This window comes from Pseudopodoces humilis, chromosome 8 (genome assembly GCF_049639895.1).
Source record: "Pseudopodoces humilis isolate 2021_Gansu_Grassland_sample_001 chromosome 8, ASM4963989v1, whole genome shotgun sequence".
Lineage (NCBI taxonomy): Eukaryota > Metazoa > Chordata > Aves > Passeriformes > Paridae > Pseudopodoces > Pseudopodoces humilis.
This window is the reverse complement of record NC_142207.1, coordinates 16,129,784-16,154,173: the sequence shown is the minus strand read 5'-3', so window position 1 is coordinate 16,154,173 and position 24,390 is coordinate 16,129,784. Positions and strand designations below refer to the sequence as shown.

Here is a 24,390-nt window from a genome sequence, read left to right as displayed (position 1 = left end):
TGAGGTACTTCTGAAAAATTTCCATTTACTGGATCCACAGACCAATGAAGTCATAGGGAATTTCCCCATGGCCTGTGACAGGCATTGGATTAAGGTAGTGTAAGCAAAGTTGCCATAAAGTATTTTAAAGACTTAAAATACAGATACCTAGTATGAGTGATTTCAGAAAGACAGTTTGTGACTTACAAAATTAAAGTTTAATTGAACAAATTGATTTAAATAATAGGGATGTTGTTGAATGCAGGTTAAAACAGTACAAACAGCTCATGAAGCAGGAATTTCCATTGTGAGAAGAAAGGAAGGGAGGGAGCAGTATTGACACAGTTTGGCTAATCAGGAAAAGCCCAGACCTAGCAATGCAATCAGGGACACAAATCCACTCCTCAGAAAGTCCAGACCTAAAAGAAAACCTGCATCAGTCAGCAGAGTTATGAAAGGTGATTTAATAAAACATTGAATTTGTTCTCCTGGAAGGGCAGGAAATAAGCCCCGTGATAGCAGATATTAAAGTGATACCACCATTGCTTTCCACTGAAAGCTGGGTCTGTTGGCATTTTGCTCATTCCCCATTTTTCTTGCAATAGAGGGTTCTGTAAACAAAGTGCCAAAGCATGAGTGTGCTCCTGTGTAAGTCAGGATAAATTACAGTCCATGTTCACAGACATGGAGCAATTGCAGCATGCAGCATCCATCCATCCATCTCACACTTTTTTTCCTTGAAGGAGCTGAGGTCTGAGGTTGAGTTGGAGATCCTGGGAGAGACGGAAGGGCTCAATCTCTCCTTCACGGCCATCTGTAACAATGGGACCTTTTTTCCACATCAGAGGAAATGCTCTCATGTGAAAGTGGGAGATACAGTAAGTGAAGAATGTATTCTCCAAAGACACAAAGTTCATGTAATTTAGAACACAAGGTAGAGTTTTCTCTTTATTAAATTATCTTCCTTCAAACAAGTCACCAAAAAGCAGGCAGTATCTATGACCCTCTTGCTCTGTCCTGTCCATGCACTTCCTGAGCACCCCATAGAGCTCCCTGTGCTCGCAGCAGCCCCCGTTCTCTCTTCCAGGTCTCTTTCAACGTGACTGTAAGTCTCTCCTCTTGCGAAAAAACCAGAAGGCTCATCAAGATAAAACCTGTGGGGCTCAGTGACATGCTGGAGATGGAAATTCATCCCCTCTGCAGCTGTGACTGTCAGGCCAAGGCGGAGAAGGAGAGCCCAAAGTGCAGCCAAGGGAAAGGCTCTCTGGAGTGCGGGGTGTGTGTGTGCAGCCCCGGGTACGTGGGGCCGCACTGCGAGTGCCATGAGAGCTCCCTGGGTGCCAGCTCCTGCCGGGGCCCTGCCGAGCACAGCTCCTGCAGCGGCAGAGGCGACTGCTACTGCGGGCACTGCCTGTGCCACCCGTCCCCCTTCGGAAAGGTGTACGGGCCCCGCTGCGAGTGCAATGACTTCTCCTGCCTCAGGCACAGAGGGCTTCAGTGTGCAGGTACGGTCCCTCGGTGCTGGCCTTGCTGTCCGCACTTCGAGCTTCATGTGGATTTGTATTTTCATTATATATTCAGTTGCAGCCAATTCCGTGTAAAGAATTACTAGTTATGAATGGTCTTTAGACTTAAAATAGTTTCGGCTATGCCATTATAAATTGGAAGTACTTACAAATTGTTGTGACTTACAAATTGGAGAGACAACTCCTGCTTGTGCACTGCCAGGAGGCAAGAACTGCATGGCGGACTCCAGTAGAGAGAATGGAGCTGCACTGGCTTACAGCCAGTCTAAGCAAAAATCTGATCCTCTTACTTAAAACTGAAGATTCTGGGAGAGAAAGAAAAATGTTTGGAAGAAGAGTTAGAGAGAGAAAAATATTTTCTGTTAAAGAGAATAATTTTAAAGATCATACTTCAGACTATTTTTGAATTATAAGTGACTGAAGTATAATGAACGTTTTTTTCCAGGCAATGGTGACTGTGACTGTGGGGAATGCAAGTGCCACAGTGGATGGACTGGTGAATACTGTAATTGCACAACTGATACCAGCACCTGCATTGCTGAGGATGGGACACTGTGCAGTGGGAGAGGTGACTGCATCTGTGGGACATGTGCTTGCACCCATCCAGGTGCTTCGGGCCAAATGTGTGAAAAATGCCCTCTCTGCGGTGACCCCTGCAGCTCCAGACGGTAATGTGCTGGCTTTAAACCTCTGATGTTTATATCATCCAGGTATCTATTTCCTACACTCCCTCAGCAGTGTGTTTACTGCCATGTCTGTAAATTGGATTTACAGACCAGAACCCAAGAGCTTCTTTGCCCTTTGAGGTGGGTAGTCACAACTCATCTATCAACCATTCATGAGCATTACTCTTGTACAAAAGGGCTTTATGTGAAACTATTAAGTCAACTTCAAGCAGCACAGGTAAAACTTTAGATTTCCACTGCTATCCCTGGCTGTACAACTAATCAGAATGGTGACCTTATCTGACATTTATATGGCCTCACAGAAAAATTTGGCATTTGTATTACCATTTTCATACATATGAATGAGTAAGGTCATGCTGTCCATTCAGGCTTCACACATTTGCAAAGTCATAGTCCAAATTCAGTTAAGCTTGGCTGAATTAAAAAGGTGTAAGTATAATAAACTAGATAATAGTCAAGGAATGAATAAGTAGGTAGCTGTATGTCATGTATAAGTGGATGATAAATTGATTGTAAATGGTGAAATGTCATCTGTCCACTGAGCATACTCAATTTATGTAGTTTTCCTGCTGTGATGCTGTGGAGCATGACAGGAAAAGCAACCAAAAATACGAAGGTTGTGAAGATGACCACTCTAAGTACACCATTGCTCATGCTTGTATTACATGAGCTAATATAATAGTATAATAGTAGGGCTACAGTCCAAACGGAGCAGTCTTCAGCAGAAATTTAAGCTAGAAGTTGGGTTAGGCTTCACAGAACACACGTTATTAATGACCTCGGCTTTGCTTTCTGAGTTCTGAGCAGTTTAGGTTGCATGGTTCATGACAATGTCCTGTCTCCTTATTTAGAGCTGAGACCCATTTCTCTCCAACACTGTATTTTCATACCTGTCATTGCAATCTACAGTGCATCTGAGTGAAAAGCTATTCTATGATGTCATTAATTCATCAGTCTCTTTCTGTTAGTGCTAAATTTGCCCTAAGAAAACTGAGACTCTTGGAATGTTCAAAGAGAATTTCTGCATGCAGCTGCTCTAAACAAAAAGAATAATTCTGCTGCTTTGCTCTACCCGATCTGGCAAAGAATAAGAAATAAAAAGTTACATGATAGGCATTACATTAACCCATTTAAACATGTATATTGTATGCAGTGTTGGATCTTTCTGTTTCAGTGTCTTCTCTTGCTGAAACGCAGGGCACAAAAAGAAAAAGAGAGAGAACACTGGGAATAGCTGGGTAGGGTAACAGAGAGCTGAAAGACTAGGTCAGAGGGGGTGGAGATCAATGGCAAGGCAGCTGAGAAAGAGAGTCTAGCATGAGAAACATGGTGGATATGACAAAACCACCACCAACACTGAATTTATCTCCATGAGATAGAGGCTATCCCATTACCCACTGACTTTTACTATTCACCATTTCCAGACTGAGGGATAAGGTCACCTCCATATCCTGAAGATAAATTCAGTAGCCTCAGCTTATTCCCATGGATATATGTAACTCAATGCAACAGGAGATAGGCAGGGGCTTTTTTATATTCTGTTGCAGTTCCCCTTTTTCCCTTTCATTTTTCCTCTCCTCTTCTCTCCTTTCTTCTCTCCTTTCTTTCCTTTTTTTTTTTTTTATGGAATCAGTCTTTCAGGCTGCTTCTCAGAGTCTCAACCACTCAGTTTGGCTGAAGCTATTTGTGAGAAATCAGCAAATACATTTTCCATCAGAAATGCTCATGTATGAATTCTGTTTGTTGTTTTATTTTTCATTAATAAACCCTGGATTTATTAAAATCCTCAATGAATTTACAGGGAGATTTCTAAAGGAATTGGTCTAGACTCTGAGTTTTTAAATAATATTTCAGTCATTCCACCACTGAATAAAAAAATAATTTTCTTTTAAGTTTCATTAGTATAATTAGGATCTAAGTAATTCCTGAGACAAGTAATCATATTCAAGAGACAACAGTTGAGACACCTGAAAAGTGTTTTAATGCATTATTCAATAGACTAGCAACAAAGGCAGATTCATAGCAGGTGCCTCAGCTTGATCTCTTTGAAGTCAATTTCAGATATTGTTCATCTGATAGGAATTCCTTCAGCTGGTATTTCATGTGAGAATATTTAGTCTTCAGAATATTTATTTTTTTAATTTTTGAAGATGAATGTTACATGTGAGTAACCACATGTCTTTGATAGACCTACATGAATAATGTTGCCCGGGGTTCTGTCTGGTAGCTAACAAACTGGGAGAGAATAGAGGACAAGACAGAGCTTATCCACAATACCTTTATTCAGGCGGGTTTTGGTTTTTTTTGTTTGGTTTTGTCAGGATTTTCTTTGGTGGTAGTACCTATCATATTCCTGAGAACTGCTGTATCCATAGCAAAAGACCTTTTATTTTGTTCCTTTTTAAAATGCAGATGCACATACACTGGCTTTTGTATTGTTGCTTTGTGGCAGGCAGAGATTGATGGGCTGCTGAATTATTTTGCACAGGAGCTGTGTGGAATGTCACTTGGCTTCCGATGACAAGTCACTGGGAGATTGCAGCGAAAAATGCAAATTGGTTGATGCAACTGTCAGCATGGCAAAGGGTTGGTATACTCAGCCTTCCTTTCTTGCGTGTGTGTGTGATTAGCAGGACATTCCACTTTCAGTAATTTTATATTTGAAAGCAGCCTTGTTTTTCTGCTGTGGAATTATATTATGGGTCATAATATAATATGTACTGTCTGTCTATGGTTCTTCTGAGGCAAGTAGGAAATGCAGAACAGGGCTGCTATAACCCTTCCAGGTAATTAACTCATTGGATCATGCCTATTTTCTAAGTAGTTCATGCAGGAAAGTAGAGAATTTAATAAATACCAGTCCCAGCAAATCAGTGATAGACGAAAGTTCCTGAGTTTAGGTTATGCCTGTACTGTGAGTTCCAGTTGGGCTTCTTCAGCCTTACAAATACAAAACCTGACTCCAATCCTTAGGCAGATTCTTGATTGCAGCTGGTGTAATCCTTTAACCAGTGGCAAAGATATTTCTTGTGTTCTAAAAGGCTAAGAACATCTTCCAGCTGTTTGCTTTAATTCAAAGTGCCCTGCATCAATGGGAATTTCTAGAATGGCAATTAATCTTGACTAAAATAGTACTATCAAGAAAAAAAACAAAAAAAAACCCAAACCCCACCACAATCAAAAAGATCCAAAATAAACCTTTCAATCAAAAAAGTGCATTTTTTTTTTCTGTAAAGGAAGGTGCCTGCTCAGCAGGCAGCCTGTGTTTGTTCTAGTGGCAATTCTAGTCCCAGCCCTATGGCACAAGCAATTGGTAAGTAAGGCAGGACATAGGCTAGCTATAACCACATCACAGATGTACCATAAGCATTAAACACAACAAATGTAAGAATGAGGACAACAATGCAGAGTCCTGTGTGCGTGTCTAAGGTTTGTATCTGCAAGCTCTTGGAAGCCTATCCAGAGCTGTGTGCGTGCAGAAATGCCACTGATGTACATCCTTCCAGCAAAGATGCACCTTTTGATGGCAATACTTCAGTATTTTTTTTGTCAATATAAAAATATCTTTACTTAAAAAACATGTAAGCACTTCTATTGTATCTCTTCAGTTAGTAAAGTTTTCAGGTTACTTTTGTAATGTGGCAGATATTTGTAGCTAGAAATGTATAAAACATTATGCTTTCAAATATAACAAATACTAATTAAGAGCAGAAACAGCCTTTTTTATAGTTCTGTTCACATACACAGGTCACAGGAATATAAACATGACAATATTATCTCCTATGCCTGCATATTTCCTTTTTTCATGTCCTGTGCTTCCCTGATTGGCACTTTCAGCTACTTCTTTAGATTTAAAATTTATTTACAACAGTTGCTGCAACCTTCGTGCTCCCATACAAATGCCTCAAAAAAAAAAAAGACAAATAAAAAAGCAGCAGATTTTGCAAACTGTTTCATCTGAAATGCTTGTGTAGCCTCATTAGAAATCCTGAAAGAAAAAAAATTAATCTTTAAAGTAATAGCTAAAAAATAAACATAGAATAAAAATTATTACCTGAACAAAACCCACCAGTCTGAAAGTGGTATAACTAGCACACCACATAATATTTAAGACAGATTATGAGCAACTTCATGGGGTAGTATACTTCTTTCTGGTTTATATTTTAATTTCTTTAATGCTTCAAGGCTTTTGGGGAAAGAAAAAAGTAAAAGCTCTAGGCTAAATAAAACATTAGCACTTCAAAAATTTTGTTTCTCTTTTGCACGTGGATGTTGCAATCCAATGACTGGAAGTGTGGAGCAACAAAGAAGCGTGGGCTTTATATCTTCCTGTTTCCTGGGAGCGCTCATTTGAGACTCTGAGTCGTGCCTTTCCCCTCCCTGCTCTTGTTCTGGGTTTGCCAAGGTTTTCTTCTCCTGCTCCCCAGCAGCAGGTCAGGTCAGCCCAGGGATCTGCCAGGGCATGGGGTGTCCAGCAGCTCTGCAGGTGCTGATGGCTTCACTTTACTGGGCTTATCTCCACAGCAGGCAGCACTTTCGAACTTTTCATTCACTTTTAATACTGGAACATTTCAATTAGGCTAATTGCCCCTTTGCCACACAGGTGTAAGAGGAATTCTTGTTGCTCTGCTCACCATGCATGAGGAACCAAAATTCCTAAAGGGCTTCTTCTGCCACCACCCCAGCCACAGGGCAGCAGGCTGCTCCTTCCACAAGCCCAACAGGGACAGTTACACTTTCCCTGGAGAACCTAAGATTTTCCTACCCCATAATGCTGAGGCCTCACAAATTCCCAGTGCAGCAGCAAAGTGGTTACTGGAGACTGAATAAACCTCTATATCAGCACTGCTCTAAGTCAAAGTGAGGTGAATTCTGCTCGAAAAAAGCATTTTGCTGAGCAGAAGGCAAACAAGGAAGGGCATAATGACATTTAAATTTACGGTCAACATTTTTGTTGCTGGATCTTTCATAAATGTACCTGTTAAGAAACAGTCTTTCATGCTTTGAGTCTCCTGCTTGCCACTGGTATCTGATTCCTCCTCCAGTGTTACTCCAGTTATTTAAAATACAATTTAAATAGCCAGAATTAGGCTGCAGAAGAGTGTGACGATTCACTGTAGAATGCAGAAAATTACAGGAATTTATCTACCTAGGCAAATTTTTGTGCTGATGAACTGCAAATAACATATGCAAGGTCTCTCTTTAGTGATCCCTCATTCTAAAAATAACATCAGAGAAATAAAAATACTAACCATAAGCTGGATTCTGAATAGCTTGAACTGGCATTTTTGCTTTCATTTCCATATCACTGCACATAATCAGTACTCTGCTCCCCTTGGTTTCAAATTATAACATTAAATAAAAAAATTACCATGTAAAAATAACTAATCTGTGTGCAGTTACTGCCTTCTGGATGATATTTTGTATATGCTTGCAAGTTTTTCTACATGTTCAGTATAGCTAACAACTATCTTTTTCTTTTTTTCCTCATTGTAAGCAAGTTAATATTTTGAATCTGCTTGCTTAAAAGAGTTGGGAAAGTACAAACATTGCAAAACTTTTGACAGTGTTACTGGAACTGTGATGTGCCAACAAAAGCCATAAGCCTGCAGTTCCTGGCCCTTCCAACAAAACCAAATCTTGTTAAATCAGCAGGTCTAGGCTGCCTGTCCCCTTGGTGGATTCCTCTGCCACCAAGGACTAGCAACAGGTTAAATGCAAGGCTCAGATCAAGAGCAGGTTTAATCCAACCAGCTAGGGTTCTCTCTTTAAAACAAGCAGAGAAAAGGACTGAAGGGCAGTCAATACTGTCATATTTTCTATGGTGTCTAATAATATTTTCTATAAAACCTAATTTTATGATAATAAGCAATACGGGGAAGAAAAAATAGACCAAGCACTTTTTAAAAATGTAATGTAGGTTTCTTTAAAATGCTCTATTCTTGTCTGATTTCTATTCAATTACTCTTCATATTAAAGTTTGAGGACTTAAAGATTTTTCACATAATTGCTTATGAAATTTCATTAAGAGATTTGAATGGGTAGAAAATAATGGTCAGTGACAGTTATTTTTAAGAAATATTTTAGAAGCCTACTGTTTTTCTTTCTTCTAAAAATAAATCCTAAGAAGTTTGACTAAAATATATTGAAAAGCATACCTAGATTTGCAGTGATACTCAAATCATGGGCTATATGGAAACATAAACATTTAGCCCCAGAGGTATTATTGCACACAGGTATAAAGTATTTTTTTTTCTGTAAAATATTATATTATATTTACACTCCTAATTATGACATTTCTGGCTCTGTACTTGTACTCTCACTTTTTGATTGCCTTATTTGCTTGATATTGTCTCTCAAAGTCAGCTTCTTTCTGTCTCTCTGTTTCCTTTGAATGAATTCTTCTCAGCTCCCCACTTAGAAATAACCTGAAAGGAAAAAGTGGATTAAGTTTTTGTGCAATCAATGGTAAATAGAGGGATGAATAAATGGGGTCAGACTGTAATCTCAGGTCAATTTTTTTGCTTCATCCGGAGTCCCGTTACAAAAATCCCAGAATGGCAGTTTTCTGTTATTAATCTTTATTTATTCCTGTGTCAGTATTGGACACACAGAGACCTTTGGGGGGCTTGTTGTGTAGGAAATGAATGGCAGCCCTTTAAACAGCATCTATAGCTGCCTGATATATGTATATCTACTTCTGAAACATGATCCAGAGGTGGCAGGAGTAGCTGCAAAGCAAAGGAACATACTTTGTCCCATAAATTGGGGGTATTACATTTCCTAGACAGCTGCCAGTTAGGAGTCTTGGGGGCACTTCCAGTCCATTGCAATTCATGGTACACTAAAGTAACAAGGTGCACTAGATGGTCAGTGCAGATTGACAACATCTGGATCAGTTCTTCAGAAATATAAGTGAAAAATCAGAAAGTAAACAAAATTGGGATTGGAAGAAAAACCATTAAATTTAGTAGAAATTCTGAGAGTATTTCTGCTTTTGTCTTTCACTCTTTTCCTTCTGCAGACAGTCTCTCTGGTTATTAAAGGTTAAATTTCATTTGTTCTGATGAATTACTTTTTTCCTTCCCTCTGCAGATTATTCAGAGGATAAATCCATTTCCTGCTCTTTGCAGGGGGAAAATGAATGTATAACCACATTTCTACTGGCTGCTGATGAACAGGGAAGGACAGTCATTCACAGCATAGAACAGAAAGGTAAGCAGTGAATATTGGTTTTTGTAGGTGAAATTTAATTTAAAAGCACAGACAGGGTTAGCAACATAGAAGCAGAGCTCTTTTAAGCAGCACATCGCCTCCTTGTGTTTGTAGCTCTTCTCTGCCCAGCCAAAGAGCTCCTCAGATACTTACTTAATGAAGTGGTGACATAAATACTTGGCTTTTCATGAAAAATGGGCAGAATGATCCTCGGTCTGTAAGAATAAGTTAATTTTCTCAAAAGCTTGTGCAGCTCTAAGAGGATGATACCAAACTTCATTTGCATTATATGATAAATAAATAATTCACTTTGAAATTATATATACTTCATAGATGGACAAATGTTCAAATTACTAATTCAGTACACCTGATGAAATTCTAAAATATATTTATAATTCTTTTTAATGTTGCAGTATCATGGAATCATAGAATGGTTTGGGTTGGAAGGGACATTAAATTCATCTAGTTCCAAGCCCTCTGCCACAGGCAGGGATGCCCCTCTCAAAGCCCCATCCAACCTGGCCTTGAACACTGACAGGGTTGAGTCATTCACAACTTCTCTGTGCAGCTTGTTCCAGTACTTCACCACCCTCACAGTGAAGAATTTCCTTTTAATCTGAACCTATCCTCTTTCAGCTCAAAGCTATTGCCCCTAGTCCTGTCACTACATGCCTTTATAAAGTCTTTCCCCACCTCCCTTGTAGCCCTTTTAGGTACTGGAAGGCACTCCAAGGTGTCCCTGAAGCCTTCTTTTCTCCAGGCTGAGAAACCCTAACTCACTCATCCTTGTGGGAGAGTTGTTCCAGCTCCCATTAAATTTTGAATATTTTGCAAAACTAACAGATATAGAACAGCTCTTTATGTCCTTTCATTTAACATCAGTTCTTCATTTACAGCTGTTTCATTATTGATTTTTCATTAAATCTCTTAATCAAGTAGGACAGGAGAGAACACAGACACCAGTTTTCAGCAGCCAAATAGTTTCTCTTCCAGGGAATAAAGGCATCTTCATACTAAATATTAGTTATGTTTTAGGCAAAGCCATGCAGTTTGTAACTTTTTTCTGTTTCCACTAATGGGATTTATTTTGTTAGGCCTTTGTGTAGCCTTTCTCTAAAAAATACGTGAGAATGAAGTTGATCTTACTGTACAAAAAAATGCAGCTCCTGCCATAAGAACATTAGTCTGGTTTTGTACAGGTTTCTAGTATAGCAAGTGTGCTTGTAACAAAGGCACACCTCTTAAACTACACCCCTAAATCCCTAAGATTCAAGAAATTAAAGGTAAGATTTTGTCTTTATTAAATACTTTATTATGCATTTTGAGTATATTTGAGCAAAAGAAAAAAAAATTAAAAAAAAGAAATGTCTTACAGAAGGCACAGTTCATTGACCTCTATGTAATGGCCCTCCCACAATAACCAGTTTCACTGTCATCTGCTGTTCTGCTTCTTGACCTAAAAATGTGAACTGGGATGAGACCACAGGAAATTTTCTAGAAATACAATTTAATTCTTGGAACTGAAGTCAATATGGTACCAGTAGCCAGAACACCAGCCCATTGCCCAAACCAGAGCTGCCCAGAATTAGTTAACTGAGGCCATCAAGCAAAAACAGAATGTGAAATGCAATCATGTAAGACAAACAAGACTGAAATGACTTTTTTTTTAATGTTCTGAAATGGTTCAGCAGAAAATTTTGTAAAATAGTAGTGTTCCCCAACTTCCATAGGCAGTACTTTCTCATACTAAAAGAATCAAACTTCTTTGGGTTTTGGTGGAGCAAAAATTTCAGTTTTAATTCTGAGTCTCTGAAATATTTTATCATAAAATTTATTGCAGAACTTGAAATGCAAAATTCCTTCCAATTTCACAGTCCAACATTTTCAACAAATCTGAAGGAATTTTTCCCTCATTGTTTTCATGAGAGAAGTGCAGTTTCCTCTGTTTGATCAATATCTTTGGTGACTTTACCCTAACAAAGATCTCACCAGAATCTTTTCTTCTGCAACCCACGGAGTATGAGTTAATTGAACTAGACCTCCAGCCATAACACTGTAAAATTCATAATTTTCTCAACTCAGCCCTGATTTTTATAATTATATTGTAACAGATCTGTTACAATATAACAGATTGTTATATTGTATTATTCTGACTTTTCAGAATCTGTGTCTGCATCCAGCAGCTGCTAATTGTCATGGTAAAAGAGCAATGGCATAAGTTAGCAAATAATTTTTAAAACTTTTTAATGCAGTATTTTTCAGCTGGTTACACAAACCCTTTAGCAATCTAGCAGGAGAAAAATAACATGAACTTCAAGAAAAAGACATGCCCAGCTCATGGCAAATGAGAATCTCAGCACACCTCTTTGCTTTTTTTCATTGCCTAAAATTTATTGATTGGTTATCCACAGTCATAACTGGTTTTGTTTCCACAGATTGTGCACAGCATCCAAATATCCCAATGATAGTGGTGGGTGTCACCCTTGCTATCCTTCTCATTGGCATTGTTTTACTCTGTATATGGAAATTACTGGTGTCAGTTCAAGACCGAAAAGAGGTGGCCAAATTTGAAGCAGAAAAATCAAAAGTTAAATGGCAAACGGTATGTGAAATACATTGATTTTATACAAGGTTCTTTAGTTTGGTTACATGATGCATAACTACCTTTAAAATTTTGTGTGTTGATTTTGTTCTTTTAAATGGATATATTTTTCTGGTAGGTTTTCACCACTTTATTTTTATTCTATAAAGTAAAATTATGATTCTTTAATGGATGAAAATTATCTAATGTTTAATCTCCTGGTTTAATTTCTTCTACATGTAAGAATGTGTAGAAAACTTATTTTTTATTAATTGTTTTTAATTAGTAACCAGTCTTCTATTAATCCTTACAATGCTATTGTCTGCCTGTATGGTTATCCAAGGTGTACCCCTCTGGCCAGAAAGAGCTGGTTAGGAAAGGGAGGCTGTTCCTGGCCTCTGTCATGATCCAGCTCAGCAGAAGTGAATGGAACTGTCCCAAATGTAGGGGGAAAGGACAGAGAAATCCAGGCCTTGTTTTCTATCTATAGCTCTGGGCATCTAATGTAACCTTACACCACATGTTCCCTTTCCTTTTTTCATTTCTGCCCTTGACTTTTTGCCCTTTTGCAAAAGCTTTAGGACTTCTGAGGATCTTTTCAAAAAAGCATGTTGAGTAAGCATTTCTGGTGGATGTTAGGAGGACAGGCAATGTGTTCATGTGGCTCCGTGCTCCTACAAAGTCCTGTGATTGCAACTTTTTCCAAGAATGGGCACTGCCAGCCTTTCAGCTTTTGACCTGGGAAAAATCCCTAACTTACAGGCAAGGCCATCTGAGAATGTTTTCTTGATCCTTCAGGAGAAATAGGTATGGCAAGAGTGAAGGGAAGGATACAGCTGATAGATGCATTTTGATTTTCTTTTCTGTCACAAGAGGGAAGAATAGGAAGTGATTGGTGAGAGGCCAGGATGAAAAGCTCAGGTGAGACTTGCCCGTCTGCCAGCTCACAGAGGGTACTGTATGTGACAAGAGCACCATGACAAGTCGTACCTAGCTGCTGAGACACTCTCTGTGGTTTTGTAATGGTGCAGCTGCCAGATTTGATACGCATATTGTATCAGACACATTTGATGAAGCATTGTTTGATGATGTGCATTACTTTAATCTGGGAGGCTGATGTGAAGGAAAGCATGTTCCTGACTCCAGGCTCGTTTGTGCTGCCTGAATTCAGTCTGAATTTCAGGGGCTTGGAACACAAGTGATCTACCAAAAGCTATTCTAAAGTCTTCAAAGATGCAACATTACTTCTATACAAACATTGTGTGACTCCTACTTAATTTGTTTTTGTTTGGGTGTTTTGTTTGTTTGTGTTTGATTTTTTAGGAAACAAATCCACTGTACAGAGGCTCAACAACCACTTTTAAAAATGTGACTTACAAGAACCAAGATAAGCATAAAAGGCCCATGGCTGCAGATTTCTATTAGCACCTCCAACACTACAAACTTAGTCTTACTGGCAGGAAATCTGAATCTAAAAGTGTTTCTTCTCAGCTGATTATGTGATATTTGTTTGCAAGTTGCAGTGGTATAACCATTCTGTTAGAGAACATATGTCTTGTGTCGTGATAAATAAAGATAACATATTAGTAGTAAAGGTTAGTAGAAATACTTTTTTATAAATGACCCTTTATTGTTAAAGCCCCCATCTTAAAAAAATGGCACCACAAATAATTTTAATTTTGTCTTTAATACAAGGATTATAATTTACCATGTAAGCTTATTTTTTGTTAAATTAGATACATGCAGTGAACTTTATGCTAGTTTCTCATACACACAATTCCATAAATGAGTGTTTAGGAATGTATTTGTACAGGTCTATTTGGCTGGTTTAAATTTAGAAAAGATTTTTTTTTCACGAATGCAGTTTAAACAACTGAGGACTGAGCTTTCTCATATCATCTGTGTCACTGAATAGTTTCTCACCAGAAAAAAGTAGTGATGGTGCCTGTCTTCTGTAAATGTAAGTTATAAAGAAACATTTCTTCTCTAATCCTTCTTTCATTGTCCTGTTTCTCTCTTTCCTTTTCCTTGTTGCCCTTTGATGTTCTTTAAAGACCTAGGCCCTGGGATTATCTCAGGGAAAGTTAAATCAAGCCAATCAAGCCTTATTCACTTGCAGTTGTTTTGCGCTCACAATACACCTCATGCGCTGGACCATCACACAGTGGCTTAGGAGCCCTTTACAAGCAGAAATATTCACATAAAAGGTTTATTATCACACACAAAGACAGTACTCGTTTTTGGTATGTCCAAAATTGTGAGGTTCTTTCAATGCCCAACAGCCAAACTGCTTATTCTTGTGCATAACAACATATTCAGCTCTTTTGGGCTGGGTTGTTTGGTTTTGGATTTGGTTTGGTTTATTTTCCTCCAAACTAAACAACAAAAAAGATCTATGGATTTCACTTCGTATTAATTTCCATTATCTTAATGAGGATTTTTAAATCTCCATTTTAGCTAATTACAAATGACTTGCTGTAAATTTTTGAATTGTAATCGGTTAGCATGAATAGCACTGAATAAAGAAAGTAAAAAAGTAGCTAACATGCTGGGATAGAAAAATTATAACATTGGACTATTTTAAGGTAACAATAATGAACTTTACTTTTTAATATCACTTTTCAGCTGAATTTTTGCTACTCTGAAACAGATGGTCAAAATGTACATATGAAGGTACCTAGAATAGAAGACAAAGAAATCAAAGGTACTTTGCCACTGTTACAAACGATCACATACATTCCCTAAGGTAAATAGGGAATTTGATCTGAAAAAGTATAGATCTGAATATATTTGATCTGAAAAAGTCAATGTCCATTTTGTAATAAATATTTACCACATTTGTACAACTTCAGTCTCCATATCCTCCACAATTTCTGGGACTGAGACTGGTTTATTAGCAAGCTCTGACCCATGCCTGTTTTAGGGCCTGATCCAAAGCCTACTGGAGTCAATGGCTGCAGATGTGGATCTAGTTTCAGTGAAACTATTAGTTTTGGTTTACAAAGATTGTTTTGTTTAAACAAACTGGTTAGTACTGTCTATTAGTGAGTTAGAACCTGTAGTACATATGTCTATACAAAGAGAAATAGTATCAAATGCCTTTGGAAGGAAGGTGATGCTGGAACCATGTATTAAGTACATAATTCTAGGGTGTGATGGAAATGATGGCTGTGGTCCAGCTGGAACAGATTTGCATCTGTGTTCTGGTATTCCTGCATATCTCATAGTGGAAATTGCACAGATAAAGGCTTGCATCTATGTCCCTTCCAACCACTAGACTCCCACAGATGTCAGTGCAAGTTACATAGGGGACCAAATCCCATTTCCCTGGCACATGGATAAACTCATGGGATCCAAAGCTGGCCCCTGAATCTGCTCAGATTCCATTTGGGTGAGGATTGCCTAAGGGACTAGGGAAATCTGGATTTCACCCATGTAGGTTATCTGTTACTCTTTTCTTTCTCATGTAGAAGTCATCAAATTATAAACTTTCACTGAAAAAAATCAAAATACTTTCATTACTTTTCAAGTAATAAAAACCCTATACTGCTTATTAAATACATTTTAAGTTCTGAGATCTAATTTTGCTGCTCAATATTAGGGTTGAAAGCCTTTCTCCTGTAGGCTGCCCATCTCAATATTCCAAAGTATCTCAGCCTTCAAATGTTAATAATAAATTGGTGTTTGCATTTCATATCAAATGCTTGGTGCTCTACATTCCCTGTTCCTATAGGAGATCTCATTTCACAAACCTTCTCACCCTCTTCCCATCACTTGTGTCTTCTGATCATCAGCAGAGATCAAATTTGTTATGTTTACAGTCCAATTGCTCCTCCTAACAATCTCTTTCCAAATTCTTAAAAATGTTCAGGAGCCAGGCAGGATGAGTTGCAATTTCCCTGCTGTGACTCACAGTAGTATAAATTTTCTGTGCACCTTCCAAGTTGTCAGGCTGGAAATCACTCAAACAATTAGAATTTATCAGAAGAGAGAAAATAGAAGGACTTGGTGAGGAAGGTTTCTATTATTGAGGGATATGAAATAACTCAACTCATACATACAAGCCATCCTTTAATAGCATTAATTTAGATCATAAATTTTGACTAAACTTCCAGATTTCAAGAACTTTGAAGATCTCACTTGGCATTCACCCTATAAAAAAGAATGGTATTCATCCCTTTTTGTTAACTACATCATTTTCATCTTGTAGAATTTTTATCAAAGTTCATATTTTTCTCTTTTTAAAATTTCTTTCTCCACCAAGCTATAAGTGAGTTTGTGTGTGGTAAGTGGGATGAAAAATTCTTTCTGCTGTTTTCACAAACACTGTTTTGACCTCAGGCTGGTCTTTGAGAGTGGACAAAACACTTTTTAACAGTAATACTTCTATTCACTAATGATTTAAATTGAATAAAAGAATAATCATTAGCAATTTTATGGTGTATCTCATACACCCTGTTCAGTAATGTATGTTAAATGGACAGTGTTTCATTTGATTTATAAAAGGTGCATGTTAATTTGTATTGTATATGTCCAGATTACATTCAAGTTTGTTTTGTAATGCAGCTAGTGGGTAATGGGTCTGGGATACAAGATTCGGGTGTCAAGTGCAATACTCTCCATGCTTCATCTGCCTTTATGTGGGAAGGTTTGTTTGGCAGTGTGTTATTGCCAGAGTTATTGCCCCCCAAAACTTACCACACACAATCTAAAAATAAAAAGACAATTTTAACTTCATCTATTTGAAAGAAACCAGTAAATCATTCAACTTGTTTGTGTAAAAAAGGAGTTATTTGACCTTGAATAAAGATTGTAAAATTGAATCATTTTATAATACGTTTTCTTTTTGTTCATTCTTCATTTTCCCTTTTGGCATGTGTCTTTATCACTGTTTTCACATGATTTCACAAATCTTAGCAAATTTCTCATGCTTTGGCATACCTTAGAAATTATTTTCCTCACCACTTTTAAAAGACAGCACATGAAATTTAATGTCTAGATTTTTTTCATTTGTGATCCTTTTACTTTTCAAGGAAGTGACTTAATAGACAAATGTTGCAAGCAGCCTATTTCTGGAACACTGATTGATGACATATGTAGTTCTTTCTTTCTTTAGAACTAGATGAACTTTAAGTTTTTTCCAGCCCAAACCATTCTATGATTCTTTCATACAGATCCCTAAATTGCACAAGTTGTGTAAGATCCACCCATTCTGTCAGGTAACAGCAGGAATATCTTTTTGAAAATACAGCAAAGTGTGTATTTTTTTTTAGTCCTTTCTTAAGTGCTGGTTCATAATTCCTTAGGTATGAGACTGACTCTATATCTGATTTACAAGAATTTTGAAGACAACAACAAAAAAATCTGTCTACTCATTTTTATTGAATACAAAGTAAGGTATCTAATACAAGGATTATTTCACCTGAGAAGAAATTGGTTAAAGAGAGAGTCAAAGTAAAATTTCTTTGAGTTTCCCCATGCATATATTCTCTAATGAATACAAGAAATGTTTTTATATTAGCAGGAGGAATTTGGAGTCTAATTTTGGGTCATGTAAGCGTGGCTGAGAAAACATTATCAGCTCTTGTGGGAAGGAGTGTACAAGGTGCAAAGGCACATCCTCTCCCAACCTGTGAAATCATATCAGTACTGAGCAGACATCATGCCCAAGAATTTCTGCAAGCATAATATATTTGTTCCCAGTGCTACACCCAGTCAAGTTTTTTCCCAATTAGACTGATAGTACTTTGTTAGTGGTTGTCTGTTCTTCCTGAGTTGTTCACAGCCTTCTAGTAAATCTAGAGTGTAATATTAATAGCTTTATTTTGGGGAAACATTAGGCATTCTTTCGGTGGCAAATTTTGCAAAAACTGCTTCATTCTTCCATCGATTTCACAGCAATTGTACTAACAAGAATGGCAAAAAAATTACTGTTACGTTGAAGGATAAATTTCACAGCAGGTATGGTTTTGCCAAGGATCTCAAATGTAAAGGATAAGGTGAGGAAAGGCTTTGAGAAACCAAGAGGGATGTCCTAGAGGCAGCTCTGGCCCCATTAGCCATTTATGTTTTATTGCAAGTATTTAAATATTGGATTTTTCCCTTAATGCCATATCAAATGAACTACATGAATATCTTCCTGCTATTGAATTTGATATAACTACCAATCAACAGCCAGTCTGACATGCTAGATTTATAGTAAAAGTAACATTTCTACCTAGTATTAAATCATGTACTATAACAAACTATTCTACACTAGTGAGCATTTACAGGGGGAAGAGGGACGGAGGGCTTGGAAAGGTTAGGATTCACCAGGAGATGGCTCATGTGGTGCAGTAAGAGTCACAGAGGTAGTAACTCTCCATTTCATGACTGTGAAAGAATAGCTGCTATTTAACAGAATTTAGAAGCATAAACTCATAGTAATGCTCTTATCACCTTTAAAGGAGTTTTTTACTTTGAAAAAGAAGTTTCAAGTCTGAAGCTAAAGAGCTAACAAATAAAAATAAGCAGTCACCTTTAGGAAAAAAGCAATACACATTCTGACTAATGAACATAAAACTGGCAATTTACAGCTGGGATTTGACTTACCCTGAAACTGGCCAGTACAGACTGTTCTGTAAGGTTGTGTTACCCAATGTGAGCTGACAGGGACAGAAATTGCAAAGCCTGGTGGCTGCAGTAACTAGCTGGGAGCATGGGAGACTGGAGTGGTGTGGCAGAAACACACAAGTGGGGCTGCCAAAAGGAATAAGGGTACCACTGGTCATGGTTGGGATGTGTCAGAGAGGGTAGGGAAGGTGGGAGCAGTGCCTGTAGTGACTATACCCAGATGTAACATGGCTGGCAGAGCTGATAAATGAGAGTAGGTCTGTCTCTGGGGTAAACAGCAAAAATTTTGAGTGAAAGGGAAGGTAAATGCCCTGCTCAGCCTAGGGTTAGCATCATGCCTAGGGTTAGGGTTCAGAAAACTACAAAGCCCAGAGTTCCAAGCTCACTGTGGCTACAAAAAGCATGCCAAGGGGAACGCAGGACTGCCACAGCATGGCTCTCTCTACACCTTTCTGCTTGGCACCAGCCTTAGCCCAAGGCTGTTGGGGAGTGGATTCAAGATGCCTAGGAACTGTCATTTTTCACATCCAAACAAGATGTAGGCCAGTGCCTTCAAAAAAGATGGAATTATTTCTTTCTAGGCACTGCTAACGCAAGGAATTTTGGGCCTCCTTTTTCTTCCTAGGTATTCTCTGGTTATTTCCACTCTGGCTGATTGGGGAAAAAAATGAGACCTATTTCAGACCCCAGATTATGAGCAGAAATTACTGCGTAAGCAGGTGCTGAATGCGTGACACACTGAATCTGTGTGTGTGTGTCTTGAAAAAGGAAAGGGTTTGTAAGCAAATTGAATTAGTATGAATTTAATGACAGTTTATGTCTGTGGATGCAGGTCATGAACATGCACTGGATTTGTATCTTTCTGTAGATCTCACACAGACGGTGAAGTCTAAGAAAAGATAGAGGAAGGAATTGAACATTTGTGTAGAGTACCTAAATAGCAAAAGCAGATCAGCTCAAACAAGTGCATTTGTGTATGTATATATACAAAGATAGATATGTATGTATGTGTGTATATATATGTGTATTCACAAAAAGGAAGAGAACAGGCCATTAACAAAGAAATGAAAAAAAAATTACAGAAAGTGGGTTTCAGACAGAAAATAAAATAAAGAAGCCAAATCAATGCAGCAAATGTCTTAAAGAAGGCAGATAAAGCTTCAAATTAAACCTTCCACCCCCCAAAATTGGGAAGTTATACCATTTAATGAGCAAGGTATTTAAAACTGCCATCAAGTTTACTTCTGAAAATGTTCCAAATCATGTTGGTTCTACAAGCCATTATGCCAGCCAAGATGTCTTATTATTGTAAACAAGTAAGTATACCTTAACTATAAATTGCCAGGTCAGTATAACTATAATTGCACTAGAAAGAATTTACCAGTTTGGTCAGAACAAAATAGATATAGGCCAGTAAAAATTTGTTCAGTCAAAGAGAAAGAACTCAATAGCAAAGAAAAAATAGCAAGGAAAACCACTTAGAATTAATAAGCTGTTAATTTGTGTTTAGCAAAATATTTAGAAAAATACTTTGATAAGTTTATTGGGAATGAATAATCAGAATGTGATTACTTTGATCTTGCTGAAATCAGCAGAAAAATCCAGTTAAGTGGGACTCATTCCCTCAGCAGCCTCATCTTTGCTCTCTGGCACCATTGTTTTTAAATGTTCTATCATGAACAGAGCTGAATTTCTCAGTGTGACCCAGCAAGAGAGCCCTTTTCTGAAGCTCAGTACTCAAAGTAGTGGCCAAACTCTTCTGAAGAGATGTAGACAGGTCTGAATGGCCAGATTTTAAAAAATGGCTCATTAAGAATCTTCTCTCCCAGAATCTGAATATTTCAGAAGGCTGCAGTTTTCCTGAGAGCAGGTACATGACAGCTCCATGAGAGTTACAACCCTCCTGCCTTGCAAAGTCAGACCACTCCTAGACCAGCTTCTGCAGCAGTATTTCCTGCTGTTTGTTCTGTCAGACACTTTTATCATTGTTAAATGGGGAGAAACCCTTCCACCTATCTACTTCTGAGTGTTTGTTTTCTCTTGCTTCTCAAGTCCTTCTTCTACCAAACTATCAGAAAGAAATTTTCCCAAGCCCAGAGACTTCTGTTTTCCATCCTTGTGTCATGATTGAAGTAGACATGGGGGAGCAGCCTCAATTCCAGTGCTGCGTTTATGTTTTTTACACTTATGTACATGTTTATATACTTACTTGTCCACCATGCATAAAGAACACGCCAGAAACATGCTTTTTGCAGATTAAAAACAAACGTTCCCGCGGATTCCTGTAAAGTTACTCTATTTTTAACCAAGAGGTTCTGCTTTTGACTTTCTGCAAGTCTGAAACTCAGCCCAAGGGGGGCAGCTCTTGCAAATATTCGACCAAAGGCAGAGGATGAACGAAATGGAAGACGGCAATTAATTTTCCCCATGCCAAAACATAAAATGACTTCTAGGTCAAAGCTCACCTAGCATAAAACACAAGTCTCCGGGTGGGGTCCGGGACAGGGGGGATGTTCCGGTACAGAACAGCGAACCTGGGAACACGGACTGCGCTGACGGTGGCCTCCCACCGCCAATGGCTCTGTGTTTTCTGATTCTTTTTAAGATAAAAGTACTTGGGGTACAGGCAAGAGAAAGTAGGTGTTTTCAGTTGGCAATTAAGGTTATTACGGAGTATTTTGTCCGCTTGAATCCACAGCTCTACGTGGGCAGAGAGCCCGAGCTGGACGAGCGGCATTTCCCGGCGCGACCGGCCCGCACCCCTCCCGCAGCCTCTCGGGGGGAGCCCGGGGCCGCCCCCGGAGCCGCCCCTCCCTCGCCGCCGGGGTGGGATCGCGGCTCTGCCCTCCCCAGGGCCTGCCCGGCGGCTCCGGGGCCGGAGCGGAGCGGGGCGGCAGTGCCGGGGCGATGCCGGCGCTGCGGCTGCTGCCCGGCTGCCGCCTCCTCCTCCTCCTCCTCCTCCTGCTGCTGCTGCTGCTGCTGCCGGGCGGCCGCGGCGCCGCCGCCCTCGGCCAGGACGCGGTGCCTTCCCTACGGAGTGAGTGACCCCTGGGGATGGCCCGGGGTGGGGAGCGGAGGGCGGGGTCCCGGGCACAGTCCTTGGCCCCCGGCGAGCCGAGCCCGTGCCGCCGTGCGGGAGCGCTCGCCGAGCCCCCGCGGCCCCGAGCGCTCCGGGAACGGGGTCCGGGAGCGGAACCCTTGGGACCTGCCCCGCCGGCTTCACTGCTTCTTACTCCGCTGCCCATCGCCGTCCTCCGTGCACCCGGAGAGAATAGTGATAGATTTTTTTCTCATTTCCAGTAAATCCCGCTTACTTTCTTTATTATCACAGAAACAATTCTCACTGCTTTTTTGGAGGGAAGGAAATGGGAGGTAAGGGGGAAGGAAATGAAGCTATCTTGTTCGCCTAGTTTTGTTACAGCCGTTTATTCCCGATTAGCTGTGTTAAGCCCAAGTAAACAGGAACTCGGAGCTACTGGTCAGCAATTAGCTTTTCATCTGGGGCTGCACATCAGCTCCGGGCTTGTGTTCTGTCAGTGTCACCTTGTCCTTGTGTGGAGGGGCCTGGATGTAGAGAAGTAGAGCTTTTCTAAAGACTTCCCTTCAATCATTCAGTTTCTAAAGCATAGATTATCTCCTTTCCTCATTGGGTCCTCTGGAGCCCCGGAGCTCCATTGCAGCTCTTCATCTGCAGGACTTTGGGCACAGACTCTTACACCTGGAGACAAAAACAATGTAACAAACTCATCTATATAAGCAGCTGTAAAATGGATGGTGTAGCTTTGCAAACTGAAAGGAGGTGAGCCTGGAGGCGTTCCCAGGCTTGATGTTGCTCCAGTTGTCTCATTGCCCTGCTTGAAGACAGAGCTGAGCTGGAGCTCATGGAGCTGTCACTGAGCCTGCCGTCTCTCATGTCTTACTTCTGTGGTGAGCTGGCTGTTTCCTGGCAGTCTTCAGGCCAGCACAGCTCTCTTGCCAATTGCATTTTGTATGTGGGGAATGGAAACCACATTTGGAAGGGGACTCAATAATTATGGTCTGGCTGTTCTTGGCACAAGTTGCCCCAGAATGAAAAAGGGACGTTATTCACAGAGATCATCCAGATGGGTTATTTGTGTACAGTGTGAGAGAACCTTATCTTTTCTCAGCAGTCATTGCAACTCTTAAGAGCCTTCCAGATAAAGGCTTTCAAAGATTGAGAATCCTTCACCTTTGGGTTGTGGTCTGGCTCCCCCCACCCCAGGAAGGTGCTGTAAGGGAAATGCTGCATGCTGTGGATCTAGACAAACTCTGTCAAACTCACAATCTACATGTGAATCCCAGTATTCTGGTGAATTAACCTAATTAATCAGTGTTTATTAGTGCTAACATCCTGGCTTTTAGTTATCTAGCAAATAAAAAACAGTGTATTTTCTGGTCAGCAAAGATAAGACTGATGTGGAAAAGGCATACCCTTAGCATGAGAAGCAGAAACTCTTTCTGGCCACAAAGACAGAGACAACTGTGTTACCCATAGAGGATTGGGTTGGATAAGAAGGGTGAAAACAGTACAAACCGCAAAACTCCACAGAAAACTCAAAACCAAAGGGCCAATCTCAGTATCTGTTGCAGGGTCCAATGGACTTTCACTGAGCTCAAACACATGAGAACTGTAAGTTACCGTGGGTCAAAGGAAACTTGCTCACCCCTAAACGGTTAAGGACTTAATGTAGGACAGCTACCAAATGCTCGAAAGACACAATTTCATGTTTTCAGGCTGGTTTTCACCTGCTGCCAGTCAGAAGGACTAAAAACCTCTCCATAATCCATGTCCTCCCTGTTCTGCTTGTATGCACATTATATTATTGAGCTGATCTCCTGTGTGCCTGTTACACTGCACTGTCAAGGTGCTGCTTGAAACATCTTCCTTTTTTAGAGCCACACCCAAGCTCTATGCACTAAACTCAGACACAACATCTGGGTGGGCCTCTGCATCTCATATTTTATTTGTGGGTTATGTCAATTTGAGAGGGATTTTTTATTGTCATAGCTAGTGCTTCAGTATGCTAGGTGTAGTGAATTGCAGAAACTTGAAAGTATGCATGGCAGAAATTATCACTGTAAAATCTGAAGGCAAAATGGATGTGCTACTCAGGTTCTCAACACATAATCTCCTGAGGTGTCTCACATATAATGTGAACAAAACTCCCTGGATTATTTACCATTGGATTTCTGAGATAATCAAGTAGCTGAGCTGTTAGAGGCTTACATTTTGCTGACTTTTTTTTTCAGTCTGTATGATCAGTTAAACTTTTGCTCCCAAGACTTTAAACAGATGACTTTTTTCACATACTTATAACATGATGTCACATATTTCAGTGAATTTCTATGTGATTCCAAAAAATCTGGGATGTTAGGCTAGCCCCACATCTGCTCTTGTGGAGGGTAGACACAGATAGTTGAATGATATGCATCAAATAGGAAAGGCATATCTTAACCCTTGGCCACCAGTTCTAATGATATAGATAAATCCTGCTGTTTCTGTGTCCCATTGACAATTATTTTCTTTCTTTTCTTCTCTGTAGTTGCAGAGTAAAGAATGAATATGGCCATGTCAGTCTTAAAATATTTAGTTTTTACTTTAATTGCACTCTACATTGGGGATTATTTTGCAATATACAGCATGACTTCTTGTATTCCTTCAGCCTTTGCTCCATTAATGTGACCTTTACTCTGTCTTGGTGACCAGTGGCTTTTTTATTTAAACATGACTGATGGTTTTGGGCACCTCTTGTTTTTGTTTGGGGGTTAT

The 24,390-nt window shown here is 39.5% G+C and overlaps 2 protein-coding genes across 2 annotated transcripts in view; both read left to right on the top strand.

Annotated features, from left to right (window-relative positions):
• ITGB6 (integrin subunit beta 6) overlaps nucleotides 1-16,770 on the top strand; it is a 33,204-nt gene extending 16,434 nt beyond the window's left edge. The window contains exons 10-16 of the mRNA XM_088058915.1: nucleotides 723-857; nucleotides 1,067-1,484; nucleotides 1,951-2,173; nucleotides 4,680-4,777; nucleotides 9,287-9,406; nucleotides 11,842-12,008; nucleotides 13,311-16,770. Coding sequence (XP_087915041.1) covers nucleotides 723-857; nucleotides 1,067-1,484; nucleotides 1,951-2,173; nucleotides 4,680-4,777; nucleotides 9,287-9,406; nucleotides 11,842-12,008; nucleotides 13,311-13,412 — 1,263 coding nt within the window. The 3' untranslated portion in view covers nucleotides 13,413-16,770. The remainder of the gene's footprint in view (nucleotides 1-722; nucleotides 858-1,066; nucleotides 1,485-1,950; nucleotides 2,174-4,679; nucleotides 4,778-9,286; nucleotides 9,407-11,841; nucleotides 12,009-13,310) is intronic.
• Nucleotides 16,771-21,505: 4,735 nt separating this feature from the next.
• Nucleotides 21,506-24,390, top strand: part of PLA2R1 (phospholipase A2 receptor 1) — a 37,869-nt gene continuing 34,984 nt past the window's right edge. The window contains exon 1 of the mRNA XM_005519995.3: nucleotides 21,506-21,636. Within this exon, the coding sequence (XP_005520052.2) occupies nucleotides 21,507-21,636 (130 nt within the window). The 5' untranslated portion in view covers nucleotide 21,506. The remainder of the gene's footprint in view (nucleotides 21,637-24,390) is intronic.